At 42.4% G+C, this 25444-nt stretch overlaps 1 protein-coding gene across 1 annotated transcript in view; it reads right to left on the bottom strand.

Annotated features, from left to right (window-relative positions):
* nt5dc1 (5'-nucleotidase domain containing 1) overlaps positions 1-25444 on the bottom strand; it is a 673759-nt gene that overhangs the window by 194150 nt on the left and 454165 nt on the right. Inside the window, exon 7 of the mRNA XM_072251620.1 lies at positions 2863-3037. Within this exon, the coding sequence (XP_072107721.1) occupies positions 2863-3037 (175 nt within the window). The remainder of the gene's footprint in view (positions 1-2862; positions 3038-25444) is intronic.

Raw genomic sequence — 25444 nt, 5'->3', positions numbered from 1 at the left:
TCATCTTATACACCTCTATCAGCTGAGACCCTTTTTCACAAATGGAAAGGGGAAAGGCACCAGAATAAAAAGGTGGGGGAAGGGGAGGGAGGATAACTAGAAAGTCATAAGTGAAGACAGGTAGGTGGGAAAGGTAAAGGATTGGAGAGAAAGGAATATGATATGGGAAGAGAGTGGACCATTGGAGAAAGGGAAGGAAGGGACCCAGGGAGAGGTGATAGGCAAGTGAGAAGATGTAAGAGGGCACACTGGGGAATAGAAGGATTTAGTGTGTGATTTTGGGTTCATTCCCACTGCTGTATGCAAGGAGTTTGTATGTTCTCGCCGTGACCATGTGCTTTCCTCTGGGTGCTCCGGTTTCACTCTAAAGATTTATTTATTGAGACATACAATACGGAACAAGCCTTTCTGGCCCAATGAGTCACACTGCTCAGAAACCCACCTATTAAGCCCGAGCCGAATCACAGGACAATTTCCAATGACCAATTAACATATAACCTTTGTCTTTGTACTGTGGGAGGAAATTGGAACACCTGGAGAAAACATACACACTCACAGGAAGCCCATACAAACCTCTTGCAGACGTTGCAATGATTGTTCCTACATTAAGAATTCTTGCAACTTCTCTGACTGACAATTAAGCATAGACCTGTGAGGAACTACTTCCTAAAAACTGGCTAATAGCTGGTTAATAGCCCATGTCATCTGGGAAAGTGATTGAAGTCAAAGGTTTTTTATTTTTCAACAACATCAGCTACACTGATGTGACGTGAACCAACTGCTTGCCTGAAGGAATCAAATTTGGTGTCTGGGCAACATTGAGTGAGAGTCTGATCTGAAACAGGAAAATTAAATTAACCTCTGAATAATTCCAATTTTAAAATTGTCTTATTGCTTTTCTCTTGATGAATGCCATATTGCTTATTCTCTTGATGAATGCCATATGGAATAGTTGGAGATAACAAGATGACTTTAAGTGGGGAAGTGGAGATACTGTTATCAACATTGGCTGGCAAAAACGTAGGTTGCAAAGTTCTACTCAAAGCATGGCATTATATTTCATAATTTAAAAGTCTTTTTTAATGTGAAAGGAACAGAAATAAAGAAATTGTAATGAAAATTCCATTATTGACTATACTGTATTGGTGATAGTTAAGTACAAAGACAATTAGTCAGTGTTGGAGGCCCAAAGGAGTGTCCTGGGTTTGGAAGACTGTCTGTGTGCACGGATGTGTGGGATGGAAGGAGTGAGTGAGGGAAGTGTCTATGTGGATGGGTGTGTGGGAGGGATAGAGTGAGGGAAGAGTGTGTGGATGGGTATATGGGAGGGAGTGAGAGAAGAGTGTCTGTGTGGATGGGTGTGTGGGAGGGAGAGAGTGAGGGAAGCGTGTCTGTGTGGATTGGTGTGTGGGAGGGAGAGAGTGAGGGAAGAGTGTGTGGATGGGTATATGGGAGGGAGTGAGGGAAGAGTGTCTGTGTGGATGGGTGAGTGGAAGGGAGAGAGTGAAGGAAGAGTGTCTTTGTGGATGTGTGTGTGGGAGTGAGGGAGTGAGAGAAGAGTGTCTATGTGGATTGGTGTGTGGGAGGGAGTGAGGGAAGAGTGTGTGGATGGGTATATGGAAGGGAGTGAGGGAAGAGTGTCTTTGTGGATGGGTGTGTGGAAGGGAGAGAGTGAGGGAAGAGTGTCTGTGTGGATGGGTGTGTGGGAGGGAGAGAGTGAGGGAAGAGTGTCTGTGTGGATGGGTGTGTGGGAGTGAGGGAGTGAGGGAAGAGAGTGTCTGTGGATTGGTGTGTGGGAGGGAGTGAGGGAAGAGTGTGTGGATGGGTATATGGGAGGGAGTGAGGGAAGAGTGTCTTTGTGGTTGGGTGTGTGGAAGGGAGAGAGTGAGGGAAGAGTGTCTGTGTGGATGGGTGTGTGGGAGGGAAAGAGTGAGGGAAAAGTGTCTGTGTGGATGGTGTGCGAGAGGGAGGAAAGAGGCTTGTTTTGCTGTTGCTGTTTAGTTGCTTGTAATGTTCACATCTTTAGGCTATCCTGCTTGTTAACACAAGCGACACATTTCACTGTATGCTTCCCCGTAATAAATAAATGAATCTGAATCTTAATTGCCCTGCAAATTTTAGCCATAGCACATACTGAATTAGGCTCATCTTGAACAGTGGGATGAGTTCAATGGATCACTGGTGGATGATAAAGAAGATACAATTCCAACAAAATTCAGCACATCCGTTTAATATGCTCCACTACCCACTCTTCTTTATGTTTACAGCATTGTAAGGTGACTGGGTCACAATCCTGTACCGAAGATATAAGCAGGAGAGAGGAGACTCAAATCTGGAGATCTCTGCAGAAGCAAACATGTGAGGTATTTAATAATAACATTAACAAAAAAGAATGAAGAAGGGAGTGCTTAGTGATCTACAAGGAAAAGTAAATCAAGTAACAGATTTAAACATGGAGCTAGATTAAAAAGGTTAACCGAGGCCAAGGCTGAAGTACAAATCAGTGTTCAGCTCACTACTCCATGAGGCTTTACGCGGCCCAGCATTAAACTGACTCTGCAGCTGTGGCCTGTAGCTATCAGCACGTGTCTCAGTGGCTGTGGACCATTTTCAGGGACTCTACGGTTTCATGTTCTGTGCAGTATTTATTTACTTTTTTAATTGTTTGCACAATTTGTTTTTTGCGCACATTGGATGTTTCACGGTCTTTGCTATGTGAGGTTCTTCGTAGATTCTAATGTGTTTCTTTGTTTTGTGGCTGCCTGTAAGGAGATGAATCTCAAGCTTGTATCTGGTACAAACACTTTGACAATAAATGTACTTTGAACTAATCATTAGGCTACGTTGGGTTTCTGTACTCACCCTAGAATGTGCTCACAGAGCAGTCTGCAGTAGTCACTGTGAGAGCTGGTGATCAGCAGCAGCACTTTCCCAGCATTTTTCAGTCTCCTCAGCCAATCTTTCACTGATTCTGAGCAACGGAGTAAATACTTTTCTGGATTCTTTTTCACCGATGGAAAATATATTCCAGAATCTTCTGTTTTAATAGAAAAGACAAATTACAGCCATTATTAAATGATCCATTGCAATGATGTTCAAATTACTATCTTAACTGGCACAAGAATTCTCTAGACATATTTGATATCTGGCATGTCAAATATACTTTCTATCCAGAGTCACAAAATTAACACTGGAAGTTTTCTTATATTACAGTGTGACTGTAATATTTCATTGTTAGTGCGCCGTCAACATCTACAATATGCAGCTGAGGATATTCACAAGCAACCATGCTCATTGGGGTTATGGGTATAAGACGTCTACTTCCTCAGAAGTTTGAGAAGATTCAGTATGGCATCCAAAACTTCAATGAACTTCTATAGATGCGCAGTGGAGAGTATATTGACTGGTTCCATCACGGCCTGATGTGGAAACACCAATGCCCTTGAATGGAAAATTCAACAAAAAATAATGGATATAGCCCAATCCATCACAGGTAAAACCCTCTCCATCATCAAGCACATCTACAAGCAGCCTCCCATCATCAAGAACCCCCACAATCCAGGCCATGCACTCTCTAACTGCTGTCATTACAGGAGCCTCAGGATCTCACCCCCAGGTTCAGCAATAGTTATTACCCCTCAGCTATCAAGCTGTTCAACCACAGGGCATAACTCCACTGAACCCAACTTGGAACAGATTCAACAACCTATGGACTCACTTTCAAGGAATTGATGCTCTCAATATTTGTTGCCTATTTCTTTATTATTATTATTTTATTTTTTTCTTTTTGCATTGACACTCCTTGTTTTTTTACATATTGATTGTTTGTCTGTCTTTGACGTGTCCAGTTTTTCATTGATTCTATCGTATTTCTTTGTTCTACTGTAATTGCTGGCAAAAAAGTGAATCTCAGGATAGCATATGGTGACATTGATGTACCTTGATAACACATTTACCTTCGAACTCTGAACTTTAATGTCACAGGAGACCATGAAGAAGTCAGCATGGTTTCCTGAAGGAATAATCTTGCCTGACAAATCTGTTGGAATACTTTGAAACAAAGGACAAGCAGTGGATGTTATTTTCTTGGATTTTCAGAAGTCCTTTGACAAGATGCTGCACATGAGGCTAGTAGAGGCCTATGGTGTTACAAGAAAGATACTAGCGTGGATGGAAGATTGGCTGATTGGTAGAAGCAATGTGGGAATAAAGGGGGGCCTTTCTGGTTGATCGTTGGGGACTAGTAGTGTCCTGCTGGGGTCGGTGTTGGGTCTGCTACTTTAGCTAGAGAGTGGTAATTGCCACAGGCAGCTGTGCAGGCCAAGCCACTGGGTATATTTAAAGCAGAGGTTGATTGGTTCTTGATTAGTCAGGGCGTCAAAGGTTACGGAGGGAAGGCAGGAGAATGGGTTTGAGAGGGAAAATAAATCAGCCATGATGGAATGGTGGAGCAAGAACAACGAGCTTGGGCTGAATGGTCTAATTCTGCTCCTACGGTCTTACGGAAAGGGGCTTGTTACTGATCTGAATTGAACTGAATCGACTTTATTACCTACTTCCTTCATATACACGAGGAGTAAAAATCTTTACGTTACATCTCCATTTAAATGTGCAATTTATAGTAATTTATAATAAATAGTATGTACAACAGGACAGTAACAAGATGTTTAAATATGAACAGTCAATATAACATAGAAATACAGTTCTGCCAGCATGAATTAAGCAGTCTAGTGGCCTGGTGGAAGAAGCTGTCCTGGAGCCTGCTGGTCCTGGCTTTTACGCTGTGGTACTGTTTTCTAGATAGTAGCAACTGGAATAGTTTGTGGTTGGGGTGACTCGGGTCACCAATGATCCTTCGGGCCCTTTTTACATACGTCTTTGTAAATGTCCTGAGTAGTGGGAAGTTCACAACTACAGATGCGGTGGGCTGTCCACACCACTCTCTGCAGAGTCCTGCGATTGAGGGAAGTAGGATCCCATACGAGGTAGTGATGCAGTTAGTCAGGATGTTCTCATCTGTGTCCCTATAGAAAGTTCTTAGGACTTGGTGGACCCATACCAACCTTCTTTAACCGTCTGAGGTGAAAGAGGCGCTGTTGTTTATTACCAAGCAACTGTACAGAAAGAAAGGATCAATTTTCACAGCTCACATTCACATCTGAAAATTAAACATTCCTACTCATGATCATCAAATATGTGCTCCTTTACAAACCATTTCTAGTCAGGTGATGTAGAGTTTAGACCATAAGATCATAAGATATAGGAGCAGAAGTAGGCCATTCGACCCATCGAGTCTGCTCCATCATTCAATCATGGGTTGATCCAATTCTTCCAGTCATCCCCACTGCCCTGCCTTCTCCCCATACCCTTTGATGCCCTGGCTAATCAAGAACCTATCTATCTCTGTCTTAAATGCACCCAATGACTTGGCCTCCACAGCTGCTCATGGCAACAAATTCCACACATTTACCACCCTCTGGCTAAAGTAATTTCTCCACAGCACTGTTCTGAATGGACATCCTTCAATCCTGAAGACACGCCTTCTTGTCCTACACTCCCCTACCATGGGAAATAACTTTACCATATCTAATCTCTTCAGGCTTCTTAACACTTGGAATATTTCTATGCGATTCCCCTTCATTCTCCTGAACTCCAGGGAATACAGCCTAACAGCTGCCAGGCGTTCCTTATACGGTAACACTTTCATCCCTGGAATCATTCTTGTGAATCTTCTCTGAACCCTCTCCTTTCTAAAATAAGGAGCCCAAAAATGCACACAATACTCCGAGTGTGGTCTCACAAGTGCCTTTTAGAGCCTCAACATCACATCCCTGCTCTTATATTCGATACCTCTAGAAATGAATGCCAACATTACATTTGTCTTCTTCACCACCGACTCAACCTGGAGGTTAATGTTTGGGGTATTTTGCACAAGGACTCCCAAGTCCATTTGAATCTCTGCATTTTGAATTCTCTCCCCATCTAAATAATAGTCTGCCCATTTATTTCTTCCCCCAAAGTGCATGACCATACACTTTCCAACATTGTGTTTCATTTGCCACTTCTTTGCCCATTCCCCTAAACTGTCTAAGTCTCTCTGCAGGCTCTCTGTTCAACACTACCCGCTCCTCCACCTATCTTTGTATCATCGGCAAATTTAGCCACAAATCCATTAATCCCATAGTCCAAATCATCGACATACATCGTAAAAAACAGCGGTCCCAACACCGACCCCTGTGGAACTCCACTGGTAACCAGCAGCCAGCCAGAATAAGATCCCGTTATTCCCACTCTCTGTTTTCTGCCAAGCAGCCAATGGACCACCCATGCTAGTAACTTCCCTGTAATTCCATGGGCTCTTATCTTGCTGAGCAGCTTCAGTGCGGCACCTTGTCAAAGGCCTTCTGAAAATCCAAGTACATCACATCTCCTTTGTCTACCCTGCTTGTAATTTCCTCAAAAAACTGCAGTAGGTTAGTCAGGCAGGATTTTCCTTTCAGGGAACCATGCTGGCTTTGGTCTATCTTGTCTTGTGCCTCCAGGTATTCCGTAATCTCATCCCGAATAATCGATTCCAACAATTTCCCAACCATTGATGTCAGGCTAACAGGTCCATAGTTTCCTTTGTGCTGCCTCCCACCCTTCCTAAATAGCAGAATAACATTTGCAACTTTCCAGTCACCCGGTACACTGCCAGAATCCATCGATTCTTGAAAGATCATTGTTAATGTCTCCGCAATCTCTCCAGCTACTTCCTTCAGAACCTAAGGGTGCATTCCAGCAGGTCCAGGAGATTTATCCACCTTCAGACCATTAAGCTCCCTGAGCACCTCTTCAGTCGTAATTTTCACTGCACTTTCCTGACACTCTTGAATGTCTGGTACACTGCAGATGTCTTCCACTGTGAAGACTGATGCAAGATATGCATTCAGTTCCTCTACCATCTCTGTGTCTCTCATTACAATATCTCCAGCATCATATATACTTAAAAAAGCTTTTAGTATCTTCTTTGATATTCGTCACCAGTTTCCTTTCATAATTCATCTTTTCCTTCCTAATGACTTTCTTAGTTTCCTTCTGCAAGTTTTTAAAAGCTTCCCAATCCTCTGTCTTCCCACTAGCTTTGGCTTCCTTGTATGCCCTCTCTTTTGCTTTTACTTTGGCCCTGACTTCACCTGTCAGCCACGGTAGTGTCCCTCTTCTATTCGAAAATTTCTTCTTATTTGGAATATATCTGTCTTGTACTTCCCTCATTTTTCGCAGACACTCCAGCCATTGCTGATCTGCTGTCCTTCCTGCTAGTGTCCCTTTCCAGTCAACATTCGCCAGTTCCCCTCTCATGCCATTGTAATTTCCTTTATACCATTGAAGTACCGACACACTGGAATTTAGTTTCTCCTTCTCAAATTTCAAAGTGAACTCGATCATATTGTAATCACTGTTCCCTCAGGGTTCCTTAACCTTAAGTTCTCTTATCACCTCCGGATCATTGTTCAACACCCAATCCAGCACAGCCCAGTGGGCTCAACAACAAGCTGTTCTAAAAAGCCATCCCTTAGACATTCTACAAATTCTCTCTCTTGAGGTCCAGTACTCGCCTGGTTACCCCAATCCACTTTTATGTTAAAATCCCCAACAATTATCATGACATTGCCCTTCTGACATGCTTTTCCATCTCCTGCTGTAGTTTGTAATCCACATCCCGGCTGCTGTTTGGAGGCCTGGATACAACTGCCATTAGGGTCCTTTTACATTTGCAATTTCTGAACTCAACCCATAGAGGCGCTACACCTTCCGATCCTATATCATCCCTTTATAATGATTTAATATTATTTCTTATACACAGGGCAACACCACCGCCTCTGCCTACTAACCTGTCAAGTGTTTGCACTGGCTTGGCTTGAGAACTTGTGCTCCTATCTCAGTGGTTATGGAGAGCCAAATGCCTCCATGTACCTTTTAGAGTCATAGAAAAATACAGTATGGAAACAGGCCCTTTGGCCCATCTAGTCAGTGCCAAACGAGGGCCTCAAGATCAATCTACTCCTGTTCCACACAGCCCTCTTCTTTTCTTTCAGCTATGTGTCTAAGAGTCTCTTAAATATCACTGAATGTCTCTACCACTACCCCTGCATTGAAAAGTTAATACCTAATATTTTCATTACTTTGATCAAATTTAGGAAAGTATACCATGAAGATAAGACATAAACACAGAAGATTCTACAGATGCTGGAAATCCACAGTAACACCCACAAAATGCTGGAGGAAGACATAGTGAGGAATAAATAGTTGCTGTTTTGGGCCGAGACCTTCATCGGGACTCATATAAAGATAAGACAACATACAAAATAGTTTCTACAGCTGCACAGCAAAAACAAAAACCATGTATATCATACAGCAACAAACCTTGTATGCAATTAGAGAGAAATAACTATACGGAAACAGACTGGTTGGTGCAACCAGGCAGTCTTGGTGAATATCTATTATTTATTTATTTATTGAGACACAATTCAGAACAGGCCCTTCTAGCCATTCGAGCCGCGACTTTCAGCAATCCCCCGATTTCAATCCTAGCCTAATCATGGGATAATTTACAATGATCAATTAACCTACCAATAAGTACGTCTTTGGATTGTGGGAGGAATCTGGAGGAAATGGGAAGAGCTTACAAATTGTTTATAGGCAGCGGTGGGAATTGAACCTCGATCGCCGATACTGTGAATCATTGTGCTAACCGCTATGCTACCGTGCTGCCCCGACTGTATATAGGGGCTGGACTCATACACATTCCTGGGTAGGACAACCCACCACAAACTAATAGAAACAAGAGATTCCTGATCTACGTTTTGGCTGTGAATACAGTTTTAAATTCTGTAGATAACTGACTACATTTGGTTGTGATTTCGGCTCACAATCTGTCACAGGCTGTGGCTTTTTCATTTCTTCTAAAACGTTGAAGTGACTCATCTGGCTTGTATTCAAACTGTTTTCCAAAATCATCACTTAATATGGTTCTGATAATGAGGTTTAAAAAACATTTTTAAAACAGATAGTCAGCACAAATAGAGCTTCATATTATATCTATTTTTCTTCAGCGCTTTTCCTCAATGAAATCACAAATCTCCATGTTATTTTCTTCTTCTTCTAAGAGAAGCTGAAGCATCTCCCCAGTTAAGTGGCTAAGTGGTTAACCCACGATGTGCTCTGTTCTCATTACCACCATCAGGGAGGAGATACAGGAGATGGAACAGCCACACCCAATACTTTAGGAACAGCTTTCTCCCCTCCACCATCAGATTTCTAAACGGAGAATAAAGCCGTCCGTGAACACTGAGGCCCTCCCTCCACTGGTCGGGGTTGACCGTGGATGTTGCCTCCTAGCTGTCTGCATGGTACACAAGCCAGGGCAATACAATGTGGTGTCCAAGCTGTTGCCCATGCAGCAAGCAGCCCCTCTCCATGCAGCTGATGAGTCCAAAACAGCGTCAGAGACCGATACAGTTTAGCACCAGCGGAGTTGCCAGTCAGTGTTGAAATGAACATAGAACTGCCGTAGATACTCCCGCTCTGGAGTTTTCCTCGGCGTTCACTCCTGAAAACCTTTCTCATGAGTGGGTATAGCTGCGAGGCAGTGGATGTTTAAGATCAGGTTCTTCCTTCTCTTCGATGAACTGCCAACCACGGCTGACGAGCCCCATCAGCCTAAAGCGACTGGTTTTGAGGCTCCAGTAACCCACCTTTGCCCCCTCTCCTGTCAGTAGAAACAGTTCTGCGAGGCTTTACAGCTAAACCGCATGTGAAGTCCAGGAGCTAGACTTGATTGTCAGAGGTTGAGACACACACCATTGGGAGTATTTAATAGATAATGGGAGCTTATCGCCACTCCTCGCTACCGTGACACTGTAATTTCCTTTGGGATCCATAAAGTATCTGTCTACCTATCTATATATCAACCTCTCCTGGCGACGATATTAAACCGTGAACACTACATCACCAGCTTTGCTCTCTTTCTGTACTACTTAATTTTTTTAAAAATATATCTCTTATTGTAATTTTTAGTTTTTTTAATGAATTGCACTGTACTGTTGCTGCAGAACAACAAATCTCACGACATATGTCAGTGGTAATAAATCTGATGCTGATTCTGAACCTCTCCAACATTGTTCAGAAGCGAAGGGGTATAGAAGAACAGAGCATGTCCTTTAGAAATCACATCCGATTCTTCCTACCATTCTTAAAGGTTTTTGATGCTGGGAGTTGGCCCTCTCTCAAGAGATTATTTTAACAACCGTGCACTTGGACATACAAATATTTTCCAGCAGGAAGCACTGGTTAGCAATCACAGATGTGAGTTGTTGGCAGTTATTGTTTCCCTCAGAGTCAATGGAATTTCAGCCATTTACTGCCTAGCACTGAAAACCTATTGAAAGATCAACTAACCAAACACTGACAATGCACCAGACCAGGTTTATACTATCTCACCAGAGTACCTCTGGAGCTGAATACTATACACCGATTTGTTGCCAGGAAACATAGAATAGTACAGCGTGAAACCAGGCCACTCGGCCCAACAAATCCATGCTGTCATGGGAACAGAGAGGGGAGTTTGGAGTCAGGTTGGGGTTTAGGGACAGGAATTTGGGGGAGTTAGAGCTCAGGCCAGTGTCTAGGCCTCTGAACCACAACCGTGTTCGAAGGCTGGTCACAGGGACATGTGTCGAAGAACATTTGTTGTTGCATGATGGGCTAGTCATAGAATCATAGAAAAGGACAGCACGCAAATAGGTTCTTCAGTTTCTCTAACCCATGCTGACCCACTTAAACTGCCTACTCCCATCGACCTGCACTGGGACCATAGTCCTCCATACCCCCCAACCATCTACCTATCCAAACTTCTCTTAAACATTGAAATTGAGCTTGCGTGCTGACAGCTCGTTCCACACTCTCATGACCCTCTGAGAGAAGAAGTTTCTCCTAATGTACCCCTTAAACCCTTTCACTTTTCACCCTTAACCCATGACCTCTGGTTGTAGTCCCACCCAACCTCAGTGGAAAAAGCCAGCTTGTATTTCCCCTTTCTATACTCCTCATTATTTTGTACACCTCTGTCAAATACCCTTTCAATTTTCCATGTTGCAAGGAATAAAGTCCTAAACTATTCAATCTTTCCTCATAACTCAGGTCCTCCATACATGGCAACATCCTTGTAAATTTTCCCTGTATTTTTTCAACTTTATTTACATTTTTCCTGTAAGTAGCTGACCAAAACTGCACACAATACTTTAAATCAGGTCTCACCAATGTCTTATACAAATTGAAGATAGCGTCACATTTCTTGTACTCAATACATTAATTTTATGAATGTCAATATGCCAAAAGCTTTCTTTATGACCTGTCCACCTGTGATGAATTCACTTTCAATGAATTATGGACCTGTATGCTCAGATCCCTTTGTTCTCCCACAGTCCGCAGCACCCAACTGTTCACTGTGTAGGACCTACCATGGTGAGTCTGCACTAAACTCCACCCGCCATCTTCAGCACCATTTTAACAGTTGTTTCAAATACCGCTGCAAGCCATGATAGTTTTCCTCGCTGTCCACTACACCACCAATCTTTGTGTCATCTGCAAATTTGCTGATCCAGTTAACCAGATTATCATCCAGATCGTTGATTATAGATGACAAACAACAATGGATCCAGCACCGCTTCCTGCGACACTCCACTAGAAGGAGAGTGAGGATAAGGACAAGGAAAAGTACTCATCCTCCCCCCACAACCCCACAGGGCAACAAGTTGTCAGTGAGTTTCAGGGATCATAGTTCTGTACAGGCAGAATGCATGATTGACGGTGACCCCCTAAGTATGCAAGTCAGCGACACCAGAGTTTGAGGCCTAGCATTCGAGCCTCATCGTCGGCAAGTCTAGAGCTCGAGGCCTGGAGTTTGGGAGTTTGAGGTCCTCATTCGTCACCATCAGCGAGTCCTGAGATCAATACCGAAGACCGAAGCCCTAAGGGTTGATCAGAAGTCTGGAAGTCGAGGCCCGGCAGCCAACATCATGAGTTTATGAGTCCAATGGGGAAGTCAAAGACTCCTTGACTGCAAATCTGCAAACCCACGAGTTCATTGGAGGCTGGGGACCAGAGACAGTCTGTCCTGTGTTTGATGGACTGTCTGTACCCTCTCCAACAATGTGACTTGTTTTGCTGTTGTTGCTTTGTTGCTTGTTGTGTTCTGTGTTGTTCTGCTGAGCATAGTGGACATGTTATGTTGGTGTCAGTATGTGTACTGACACCTGTGGGGCGTTCCCAGCACATCATTAGGTCGTATCAGTTGTTAACTCAATTGGCACATTTCACAGTATGTTTTGATGTACGTGTGATAAATAAATTAATCTGAATCTGAACAGTGGGCACCATTTGGTATCAAAGCCAGCACACAGCATTTGATCCATAACTCCCTTTGCCTAAGGGACTCAAGTGTTCATCTTGACACTCCTTAAATGCTGTGAGCAACTCCGCATCAATTTCCCTCTCTAGAAGATTTAAAAATACGTTTTTTCTCATTGGCGCAGGTTTACTTACAGCTCAACTTTGTGCAGATCCCAGGTAGTCCCAATGATAACCTTAAATTTGAATTAATACATAACAAGATTCAACCTTTGACAGAAACCTTTGAACAACTGAAAAGTCAATGGATTTATTTTGAGGCAATAGATTTCTGCTAAAATGGCGGCACACTTGGTTGCAGCAGCTTCTTGAGGGTCAACCTAAGGTGTTACTATCCTTTTCTAATGTATTTTCTACGAATGCAAGACCCTCCTGGACGTTAACAACTTAAAAGTCCTGCAGATCTACCCCATCAGCAGGCTGGTCATTGATGGTGGAACTGAAGGAGCTGGACCTGGTGCAGATAGTGCTGCTGCCTGCACAGACAGGCGATGGAGGAAGGTGCACGCAGGTGGTGTGCAGTCTAACAGCGGTTGAGCTTGCTGGAACAGAGCAAGCAGAGAGGAAAGGGGAATCTTTCAGATCAGGAACCACTGACGTTACAGTATCCTTACCAGTATGGAAGGAACTTTGAAACCCAGAATGGTCTAATCAGCCATCTGTACACATTGTGACACTATAGACCTGATGATATGGTCTTACTTGAGAATGATTGATGCACAACAATGAGGAATGGCCATGATTATTCACAATTTCCCCTAAACAAAACTAAGTGAAAGCTTTATTTAAGTTCAATGTTCAAAGTAATTTAGTTATCAAAGTACATACATGGCACCATATACAACCGAGATTCATTTTCTTGTGGGAAGTCACAGTAAATACAAGAAACACAAAGAATTCAAGAATGACCACCCCCTACCAATGTGCAACAGAAAACAAACTATGCAAATACATAGAGAAAAAAGGTAATAATAAATAAACAATAAATATCGAGAACATGAAATGAAGAGTCCTTGTGAGAGTTGTTGAAAGTGAGTCTGTCAGTGGTGAAATCAGTTCAGAATTGAGGTACCTGGAGATATAATAGTTTTGATACTGCATTCTGCAGATGGTTGGTGTTTTGTGGTGTTTTCTTTAAAATGAAGGAGGTGAGGTGCATTTCGATAAGGCAATTTGGATATTTACCAAGTAAAGTTTTAGTTGTGAGAATACACTAGGGAAACTAGGGCAGTTTTAATTAGTGTAAAATTCATAGAGGAGATCTAATGGGAATTCAAAATTTTGGAGAGATTTGATCATGTGAATTTGGAAAAAATATTTCCACTAGCTTATGTTGCTAACATGAAAAGCTATAATTTGAAACCATCACCAGAGGAAGAAGGGGAATTTCAAAATGCTGTTTAAATTTCTTCTTTACAGCTGTACGGACCAACCGTTGCATTGTGCAGGGAAATTTTACATGGCTTTAAAACGTAAATGATTTTTTTTGTGGACGGTATTGGGATTCAGCGGGCTGCAGCTTATTAGCAATAATCTACTGACTTCTATTCTGTGTTTATTGTTACAATTTGTAACAGTGTTGTAATTTAAAACACTGACAATGTAAATATGTTGAAGCTATAAAAGATTTCAAAGTAAAGGTTGTGGTACATGTATTATTTAGAAATTTTGTGGATTATGTTCATTAACACATAAGTAACTACAGGGTATTTCAAAATTATATTAGCATATTCTCTAAATATATTAACATTATATAAAAGAAATATCCAGCTGCACGGCAACAAAGGCTATGTGCGTAGGAGCATTCAGTTACTGTGCAGCCACACACCTGCACAGTTTAGAGAGAACAGTGGTGTCAATGTTGAATTTTTCATAGATATCTGAAGAGTATCTTTTCTATCCATCAGTCAGCTTGCCATGTAGCTGCTTTGGTATTCTATCATCAGACATTCTTCTACTTTGGTATTCTATCATCAGACATCTGCCCCACCTGATCAGTGATTCTTCCAGCAATGTTGGGAGGTTTGTTTGTATGGTGTGTCTGGAATCTTTTCTTTTTATTAGTGGAATGTTCACAGAGGAAATCTAATGGGGATTAAAAATCTGGGGGAGATTTGACCATTTGGAAAAACTACTTCCACTAGCCTGTGTTGGTAATATTAAAAAAAAGTTTAATTTAACACCCTCATCAAAAGTAAGATTACAACTCTGGTAACTTTGTAGTCAGTTACAAATGTTAATCTCTAGTTTGGTTTCTGAATAGATGTTAAGTATTCTGCAAAGACAGGTCATGTGGAAGTGCTTAAGTAGTCTGACATGTCTGCTGGTCGTACCTTATTAATGTCAGAGCCAAAAATCAATTTCAGCAAGTCAAGTATAACAACTGTGTACAGTAATGCAGCATTAGTGTTCACTGGTAGTACGTTATGGAAGCGTGCCATGCCTGCTTGCAGCATGACCTGGACAGCGTCCAGGCTTGGCCTTGTAGCACACTTTCACACTATGTGTCACAGTGTCGGCAGTGGAAAGGGAGAGCAGATTTAGGATCATTATCAAAGATCAACTTTATTCGCAATATAGATTTACATGTATTAGGAATTTGCTGTGGTGTGTTGGTGCAACATGCACCAAAAACATTCAATAATTATAAAGAATAAGGAATTATATAAAATAAATTTAGAAGTATGGATATGGAATTAAATGTGTAAAAATGCATAAATAAATTGCAGGGAACATTATAAAAAGTGGTTTAAAGTGTTGACACTGCAGTGCAGTGACTGAGGTAATAGATAGAGGAGGGTGGAGGTTGGCTAACTAGATTAACTGCCTGTGGGGGGAACAACTTTTAATATAGTTTTAAGTTTTTATTTTAAAAGCACTATTGTGCTTTCAATATCAAAGCAAAATGAGGGAAGACTCAAAGCTACGGAAATGTGGTTTTCGAGAAGAACGATGAAAATATCGGGGAAGAACAGAGTAACAAGTGAGGAAGTGTTGTGAAAAGCTGGAATGAGAAGAGAGCTGATATCATCAATCAGGAAACAGCAGCTAGAATTGCTGAGACACATACTGAGGACAGAGAAGCTCGAACATCTTTCAGCGATGGGAAAAATTGATGAGCAGTCGACAACAAGGGTTGGACAGGTAAGAGTTTAGAACAGTTTATTAGAACTTCTCAGGTTAAAGACAGATGGAAGGCTATAATCGCCCGACACACGACATGGCACATAACGATGGTGATGAGTGCTTTCTAGACAGGAGCTTTCCGAAAAGGTGGGTCACAGGGTGGGTAGTGCCTGCAATGTAAATCAGGTTTAATATCACTCTGAGAGTCATCCTCCTATAGGCAGCCACGAAACAAAGAAATACCATGGAACCTATTCAAGGAAACAACAAACACCCAACGCGTGAGAAAAGAACAAATAGCGCAAATGGCAAAAAGCGAACGAACAAACACATAGAATATCAAACATCAAACAAGGAGTTCAATAGTATTCAGCTTAGTTCAGTTCAATTCAGTTCAGTGCCATCCCACTAGCCACTGCAGACTTCAGGGCCATACTTAGCTGAAGCGCCCAAGTACGCATCAATCAACCTGATTAAATAGTTCAAAAACAACAAAAAAAGAGTAAATGGAATCAAGAAACACATGCAACATGAACCTCAAAATCCCCTAAAATGAGGCCACAGCCTCGCTGATCAATCCTTGCAATGTGGATCTCAGTAATGCTACGCTCTCCTCTGACGGCAGCTAGTGAGAGGGAGGGGAAGACTGGTGAAAAGCAGGCAGATGCTGACGAACACCCACCCATCCTCCGTTCTCATCTTTGTCGACTGCAACCTTGCTGGATGCCTCAGTCAGAGAGAAGCATGGAGTCAATCTCGGTCTCCAGGCTACCAGGCCTCCCAGTCGCATGCTGCGCTTCAGACCTCGCTGAACTCCCTCGGAAACAGCAAAGCACTAGGTGACTCAATCAACCCAAAGCCACGACATCAAAGTGTAAATCATAGGTTTCAATTGCACACAGCTTAGTAGTAGAATCATATTTGGAAGAAGTAAGAGAAGAAGTTTCATGAACTGTCAGCAGGACTTTGCGTTGGTCGTGTCATTCGCTGGAGCCATCTTGAAAGAAGTCTTGCAGTGCTGGTAGACTGCAGCCAATGACCTTTTCTGCTGACCTGCCAGTTCACTGTAATTTTCATGTACTGTAAGAAGATGCTGCACCAAACCAGTCACTAATGGCTGCTGTGAGGATGCTCTCTATGATGGCAGTGTAGAATTGAACTTAGGCATCAACAACTCAGAGGATATATCCTGGGCCCAATCTATTGCTGCAGTCATGAAGGCATGCCAGGGGCTATACTCCATTTGGAGTTTGAGGAGGGTTGCTATGTCACCAAAGACTCTATCGATGTACTGTGGAAGGCATTCCAAATGGTTGCATCATCACCTGGTATGAAGCTTCCAACGCGCAAGATTGAAAGAGCTGCAGAGGGTTGCAGACAAGGTCAGATCCATCATGGGGGAACTTCACCAACCCGGACATGACTTCTTCTTCCACTACCATCAGGGAGGAGGTACAGGGGCCTGAAGCCCCAAACTCAATGTTTTAGAAACAGCTTCTTCCCTTCTGCTTTTAGATCCCTGAATGGTCAATGAAGCACGCTACCTCATCTTTCCTCTTTTGCTCTATCTATCTATCTATCTATCTATCTATCTATCTATCTATTTATTTATTTATTTAACTGTAACTTACAATAATTCTTTATGATGCCACAAAAGCAACAAATTTCACGACACATGCTAGTGATAATAAGCCTGATTCAGAATCGGAATCGGGCTAAAAATCACTGGCATATGTTGTGAAATTTGTTGTCTTTGTGGCAGCAGTACAATGCAATTCATAATAATAAAAAAAACATGAATTTCAGTAAGTACATCTGTATTAGATAGTTAAATTAATTTAAAAGTAGTGCAAAAGTAGAAATAAAAATGTAGTGAGGTAGTGTTCATGGGTTCATTGTCCATTTAGAAATCAGATGACAGGGGAAGAAGCTCTTCTTGAATCACTGAGTGTGTCTTCCAGCTCCTATACTTCCTCCTTGACGGTAACAATGAGAACAAAGCATGACCTGGGTGATGGGGTCCTTAATGATGGAAGTTGCCTTTTTAAGGCATTGTTCCTCAGAGATGTCCTGGATGCTACGGAGGCTAGTACCCATGATAGAGCTGACTGAGCTTACAGCTCACTGTAGCTTATTTCGATCCTGTGCAGTAGCAACCCCACCACCAGACCAGACCTTGATGCAGCCAGTTAGGATGCTCTCCATGGTACATCTGTAGGAATTTGCAAGTGTCTTTGGTGACATAACAAATCTCCTCAGACTCCTAATGAAATATAGCTGCATCAATATGTTGGCTCAGGACAGATCCTCAGAGATACTGACACCCAGGAACCTGAAACTGCTCACACTTTCCACTTCTGATCTCTCTATGAGGACTGGTATGTGTTCCCTTGTCGTACCCTTTCTGATGTCTTACCCATTCTGAATACAGTGCATCCACCTCCCCTTTACCCATAATGGAATTATCATTGTCAAAGCATCCACATTACACATCTTGGGTGATCAACTTTCCCCAGAAACATAACTGTACAGCTTGAGCTCAAGACCATGTCTAAATCTGGGTATAATGTGGGGAATGATTCATCTCCTGAGTCCCAGAAGTATTTCTTGGAGAGGGTCAGGTGGAGCCTTTACAAAATGCACCCCAGCAAAGCTTTTTCAATGCCACCCTTCACATCTGTAACCTCAGTTGTAAAGGTATGGGTAATATGGCCACAGCAATATCATTTCCTGGGGCGGCACATAACATAGCGGTTACCTCAGCACTTTACAGTGTCTGTGATCGCTGCAGGGGTTCAATTCCTGCAGCTGCCTATAAAGAGCTATTTATGTTCTCCCCATGGCTGTGCTCTGGTTTCCTCCCACCAAAGGTGTTTTATAGGAATGCTTTTGGATTTTTATTTATTGCGTGTTTATTTTGTTTTGTTTTCCTTGTGTTTTTACACTGGATCAAATCAAGAGTAACAATCATTTCTTTCTCTTTTACACTTGTGTACTGAAGAATGACAATAAACAATCTGGAATCTTGAAAGACGTACGGGTTGAGTTCATGAGTTGTGGTATGCCATGATGATGCCAGAAGCATGGCAACTCTTGTGGGCTGGCCAGCACAGCCCTCACTGATTTTATATGACACAAAAACGTATTTCATTGTATTTCAATGTTTAAGGCATCCGTTAGTCTTGTGAGACCATGGATCTGCGCCTGGAAAGACTTCACTCTCCAGGGCGCAGACCTGGGCAAGGTTGTATGGAAGACCAGCAGTTGCCCATGCTGCATATCTCCCCTCTCTACGACACCAATGTTGTCCATGAGAAGGGCAAGGGCCGATACAGCTTGGCACCAGTGACGTCGCAGAGCACTGTGTGGTTAAGCTCAAGGACACTACATGCTGCCGCGGCTGGGTCTCGAACTCATGACCTTCAGGTTGCTAGTCGAGTGCCTTAGCCATTTGGCCACATGCCTACGTGCCCATTTCAATGTACATCTGACAAATAAAGCTAATCTTAATCTTCATTTCTTCTCCAAGTAGCAATACTCCCAAAACGCCGACAATTACTTTCCTCCCACAGATGCTGCTCGACCCGATGATTGTTGCTCTAGCTTCTGCAGTCTCTCGTGTCTCTATTCTGTGATATTACCTGACAAGAAATATATCCGTGCTTTTGATTGCTGATGGGTCAAAATGCAGTTCCAACCAAGGGTCTTCAACCTGACACGTTAACTTTGCTTTTCCTTTCACGGATCTTCCCAACCTGCTGTGTGTTAGCAGCATTTTCTGTTTATGTTTATTAGGTATACACAATTATAAAGGGTATAGATAGAGTTAATGCAAGGAGGCTTTTTCCACTGAGGTTGGGTAGAACTACAACCAGAGGTCATGGGTTAAGGGTGAAAGGCGAAAAGTTTAAGGGGAACATGAGGGGAAACTTCTTCACTCAGAGGTTGGTGAGGGTGTGGAACGAGTTGCCAGCAGAAGTGGTGGATGTGAGCTCCATTTCAATGTTTAAGAGAAGTTTGGATAAAGGATGGTCAGAGTATGGAAGGTTATGGTCCTACTGCAGGTCAATGGGATTAGGCAGTTTAAATGGTTTAGGCATGTACTAGATGGGCCAAAGGGCCTTTCAGTGCTGTACTTCTCTTATGACCCTATACTTCAGCATTTTGATTAAAATTCATCACTTTTATGGTGGAGAATTAAAAAAGAACACCTCTTAAGAGGAATTAGATAATCACACTAAATGCAGGCTTTGTTGGGGAAACTCACATCCATCTGAAGGAGAAAAAGAAAGCTCTGTCAGGCCTTTCAAGACAATTAACAATGAAAACTTTCTTGGTTACCACAATAATGTTGTCTGTGGGACTTTCTAAAATGCAAAGACTGGCCAGGTGCTGCAAACAGCTGCAGTTGTAAATTGTTTAAATTAAATTCCAAACACGAGAGATTCTGCAGATGCTGGAAATCTCGAGCAACACACACAAAATGCTGCGGGAACTCAGCAGGTCAGGCAGCATCTATGGAGGAGGGGAATAAACAGTCAAAGTTTTGGGTCGAGACCCTTCATCAGGACTGGAAAGGAATGGGCTGGAAGTCAGAATAAAGAAGTTGGTAAGAGGGGGTACATGCTGGCTGGTGATAACTGACTCCAGTGGTTAGGGGAGAGGAATGAAGTGAGAAGCTAGGAGGGGATATGTGCAAAAGGTAAAGGGCTGTAGAAGATGCAGTCTGATAAGAGAGGAGAGTGGTCCTTCAGTGAAAGGGAAGGAGAAGAACCGGAAGAAGATGAGAAGAAAAGGGCAAAAGGGTAACCAGAATAGGGAATAGAAGAAAGAAAGAATGATGGTGGGAGAGATTACCAAAGTAAGGAAAACTGATGTACGTGTCATCAGTTTAAAGGCTATCAAGACAGAATATGAGGCGTTGCTCCTCCAACCTAAGAGTGGCTTCATCATGGAGGTAGAGGAGAACATGGATAAGAATATGAAGACAGTCTTGATGAAGGGTCTTGACCCAAAACATCGACGGTTTATCCCCCTCCTCCATAGATGCTGCCCGGTATGCTGTGTTCTTCTAGCATTTTGTGTGTAAATTAAATTCCTAACGCCCTTCCAACTGGACCAAGTTTACATGACAAATACTACAAAGAGTTGTGTTGCTAGTGCACTGCACAAGCTTCCTAAAGTAACCAGTCAAACGCCAAAGGTTTGACAGAGTTCTCCCTTTCTTTCCAGTCTGTGACAATACTGACAGTTTGTTTATTTCCATAGATGCTGCCTGACTGTTGAGTTCCTCCAGCATTTTGTGTGTTTACTATGTACAATAGCTCCCCTCAGTGGTATGAATGTAAACTTCAGGTGCACGTGCACAGAATGTGTGGAACTGTGATCATTGAAGAAGAAAATTTGAACTGAACAACTCACACTCCATTGATCCAATCCCCCACACAATCACTAAAGTGCTATTCATCAGCTTACATACTTACTGCCACTCCAGGGAAACGTTAATTTTATTTTGTGTTTCTCTAAGTGATTCAACAAACAGTATGAACAACATTAAAGCTCTTGTTTATGGGCTATCATGAGAAAATCAATATCATGGAATTGTAGCATGTTGCCAGGGGGGTGGAATTGGGGAAAGGAGATGGGAAGTGTAAACCCATAATACAAATAAAATTAACACTTTTTATTTTTATTTACACATACAGCATAGTAACAGGCTCTTCCAGCCTAACAAGCACTCACTACCCAATTATATCCATGTGATCAATTAACCTACTACCCCCTATGTCTTTGGAATGTGGGAGGAAACCAGAGCACCCAGAGGAAACCTATGTGGTCACAGGGAGAATGTACAAACTCCTTACATGTAGCGGAGAGAATTGAACCCAGGTCAGAATCAGAATCAGGTTTATTATCACCGGCATGTGCCATGAAATTTGTTAAATTAGCAGCAGCAGTTCAATGCAATACATAATCTAGCAGAGAAAACAAAATAATAATAAATAAAATAAAAGTAATAATAAATAAACAAGTAAATCAATGATGTATATTGAATAGATTAAAAAAGTGCTAAAACAGAAATACTGTATATTTAAAAAAAAGTGAGGAAATGTCCAAAGATTCAATGTGCATTTAGGAATCAGATGGCAGAGAGGAAGAAGCTGTTCCTGAATCGCTGAGTGTGTGCCTTCAGGCTTCTGTACCTCCTACCTGATGGTAACAGTGAGAAAAGGGCATATCCTCAGTGCTGGAGGTCCTTAATAATGGACGCTGCCTTTCTGAGACACCGCTCCCTGAAGATGTCCTGGGTACTTTGTAGGCTAGTACCCAAGATGGACCTGACTAGATTTATAACCTTCTGGAGCTTCTTTCAGTCCTGTGCAGTAGCTCCTCCATACCAGACAGTGATGCAGCCTGTCAGAATGCTCTCCACGGTGCAACTATAGAAGTTTTTGAGTGTATTTGTTGACACGCTAAATCTCTTCAAACTCCTAATAAGGTATAGCCCCTGTCTTGCCTTCTTTATAACTACATCAATATGTTGGGCCCAGGTGAGATCCTCAGAGATCTTGACACCCAGGAACACACACAACACGCTGGAGGACCTCAGCAGGTCGGGCAGCATCCGTGGAAACAAACAGTCAACGTCTCGGCTCGAAAAGTTGACTGTTCATTTCCACGGATGCTGCCTGACTTGCTGAGTCCCTCCAGCGTGTTGTGCATGTTGCTTTGACCCCAGCATCTGCAGAATATTTTGTGTTGACACCCAGGAACATGAAGCTGCTCACTCTCTCCACTTCTGAACCCTCTATGATGATTGGTATGTGTTCCTTCGTCTTACCTTTCCTGAAGTCCACAATCAGCTCCCCTTTGTCTTACTAACGTTGAGAGCCAGGTTGTTGCTACAGCACCACTCCACTAGTTGGCATATCTCACTCCTGTACGCCCCCTGGTCACCATCTGAGATTCTACCAACAATGGTTGTATTGTCAGCAAATTTATAGATGGTATTTGAGCTCTGCCTAGCCACACAATCATGTGTATACAGAGAGTAGATCAGTGGGCTAAGCACATACCCCTGAGGTGCGCCAGTGTTGATCGTCAGTGAGGAGGATATGTTATCACCAATCTGCACAGACTGTGGTCTTCTCATTAGGAAGTCGAGGATCCAGTTGCAGAAGGAGGTACAGAGGCCCAGGATCTGCAACTTTTCAATCAGGATTGTGGGAATGATGGTATTAGATGCTGAGCTATAGTCGATGAACAGCATCCTGACGTAGGTGTTTGTGTCACTGGCGCTGTAATAGTGTTACACTGACCACTATGCCTCTGTTGCTGCCTGACAGATACATGGGTACGACCAAAGGAAAAAAATGGCTGGAGTTGCTTCATACTTTAATGCAAGGATACTTATTAGGTATATCAAAAATCAAACTTACAAAAAATAGCGAAAATAGTGAAATTTCTGAAACGCTCGTTCGCTGCTGTCGTTACTGCGTGGTTGGGAATCTTTCGGAGGGTAGGCCTCAAAATCCCTGGCCTTGCCTGCTTTTGGCGACCGAGAAGGAGGTTGAATCATTCGGACAGAGATGGCGCTCAGTACTCGGTGTCGGAGAGCTGATCAGAGCTTGGAGTTTTCGGATGACTCAAAGTCGGATTGTGGTCAGTATGACAGGGAGAGTTTTTCTTCCTTCTCCTGTCTGCATGAGATGTGGGACATTTGAGAGACTTTGAACTTTACTGTGCTCATGGACTTCTTCATCAAGTTATGGTATTGTTGCACAGCTGTAACTATATGTTATAATTATGTGGTTTTGTCAGTTTTTTCAGTCTTGGTCTGTCCTGTGTTTTGTGATATCACACCAAAGGAAATATTGTATCATTTCTTAAAGCATGCATTACTAAATGACAATAAAACAGGACTTTATAATCTAATAGTGCCAACATTTACAAAAAGATATCAGCTATGTACTCAACTCCCATCATCTGTCCCTCCTGATTGGTTATTCCTCAACCAATCAGGTTTCCACCGTCCCACCCTTGACTTTGACAGCACTGAACTATTGTGTTGCACCAATGGCTTTTGGAACTGTCTAATGAAGGGAGACATTGAAATAAGACTAGAGAATAATCGGGAGTATGTTGGATCCAAAACTGTTCAGGCTAACAGGTGACCAACACATTTGAAATAGATACCTAGACTCTTGAGTGTAGGGTTACTAAAACCTGGAGATATAACAGCAGCAAATTAGAGGCTCTCGATCTTGTCCACATTCTTGGGAATCTACACTGTACTTGCCTACTTATATTTTCTCAAGAGAAGTGGGTATTACATGCAGGATTTGTCAGTAATACCTGCATTTTGCGATAAAAAATCATCCTAATGGAACCTAATCAAAACCAAGAGAAAATCTGCAGATGCTGGAAATCCAAGCAACACACACAATGCTGGAGGAACTCAGCAGGCCAGGCAGCATCTATGGAAAAGAGCACAGTCTCCGTCAGGACTGGAGAAAAAAAGATGAATAGTAGAGTTCCCCCTCCTGGATTCACCTATCACCTTGTGTTTCTCCCTCCCCTCCCTCCACCTTTTAACTCTACTCATCTTTTTTTCTCAAGCCCTACTCAAGGATCTTGGCCTGAAACATCGACTGTGCTCTCTTTCATAGATGCTGCCTGGCCTGCTGAGTTCCCCCAGCATTTTGTGTGTGTTTCTAGTGGAACCTGCTGTCCAAGCCAATTTTTAGGATTTAATATTTAGTGTAAACTCCACACAGTTTCTGACATCAGGACAAAGATTTAAATTAAAAATATATCGTATTCTTGTTTCTGTTTCCAAGATTATCACACAATGTGATTTAACAGCAGCTTTACAGTAAGAGCTTAGCTTGGAAGCAGAAAGTGACCGATTCCAAATCCATATCTGCCTGTTACTCAGACATCTAATGCATTCTCAATGTGGTATAGTGCACCATGTGAAACAATCTACTATTCCATGGAGCTGGGCCTCACTCCCAAATCAGCCTACGTTTATTTTGGTGGGTCACCTATATAATTTCTCTTTATCCAGTCTGCATCCCTTCCTATTGTCTTTCACAGTTTGTCTACTTGAGCAGCAGGTAACTTTCAAAGGCCGACTGCTTTCTTTGTTCAGTTATCATTCTGTTTTTAAAAGCCATTACCTTCGAAAAATCATAGTCATAGAAAAGTACAGCATAGAAACAGCCGCTGCGGTCTATTTATTTCGAACCGAACTATTTGAACTGCCTACTCCCATCGACCTGCACCAGGACCTTAGCTCTCCATATCCCTACCATCCACGTATCTATCCAAACTTCTCTTAAACATTGAAATCAAGCTCACTTGTACCATATGTGCTGGCAGCTCGCTCCACACTCTCACGACCCTCATGCCTTCTTTAAATTTTTCACCTTTAACTCATAACCTTTGGTTGTAGTCCCACCCAACTTCAGTGGAAAAAGGCTGCGTGCATTTACCCTATCTATACCTCTCATAATTTTGTATACCTCTATCAAATCTCCTCTCAATCTTCTACATTCCAAGGAATAAAGTCCTAACCTACTCAATCTTTCCTTAAAACTCAGGTCCTCCAGACCCAGCAACATCGTTGTAAATTTTTTCTGTACTCTTTCAACCATAAGACTGATGCTAGTGTGCAGGGTTTTAAATACGACAGTGAGAGGTGTCTTTTTCAAAGTCCAAAACAAATAAAAACAAAAGATCTGAAACAACGGACTACTGGACTATCCAGAGTAACACACTCAAAATGCTGGAGGGACTCAGCAGGTCAGGCAAAATCTACGGAAAGGAATAACCAGTCGACATTCCAGGCCGAGCTGTTGTAATT

Source organism: Mobula birostris, chromosome 2 (assembly GCF_030028105.1).
Source record: "Mobula birostris isolate sMobBir1 chromosome 2, sMobBir1.hap1, whole genome shotgun sequence".
Classification (NCBI taxonomy): domain Eukaryota; kingdom Metazoa; phylum Chordata; class Chondrichthyes; order Myliobatiformes; family Myliobatidae; genus Mobula; species Mobula birostris.
The sequence above is the reverse complement of the archived record's forward strand: the minus strand, read 5'-3'. Positions and strand labels throughout refer to the sequence as shown.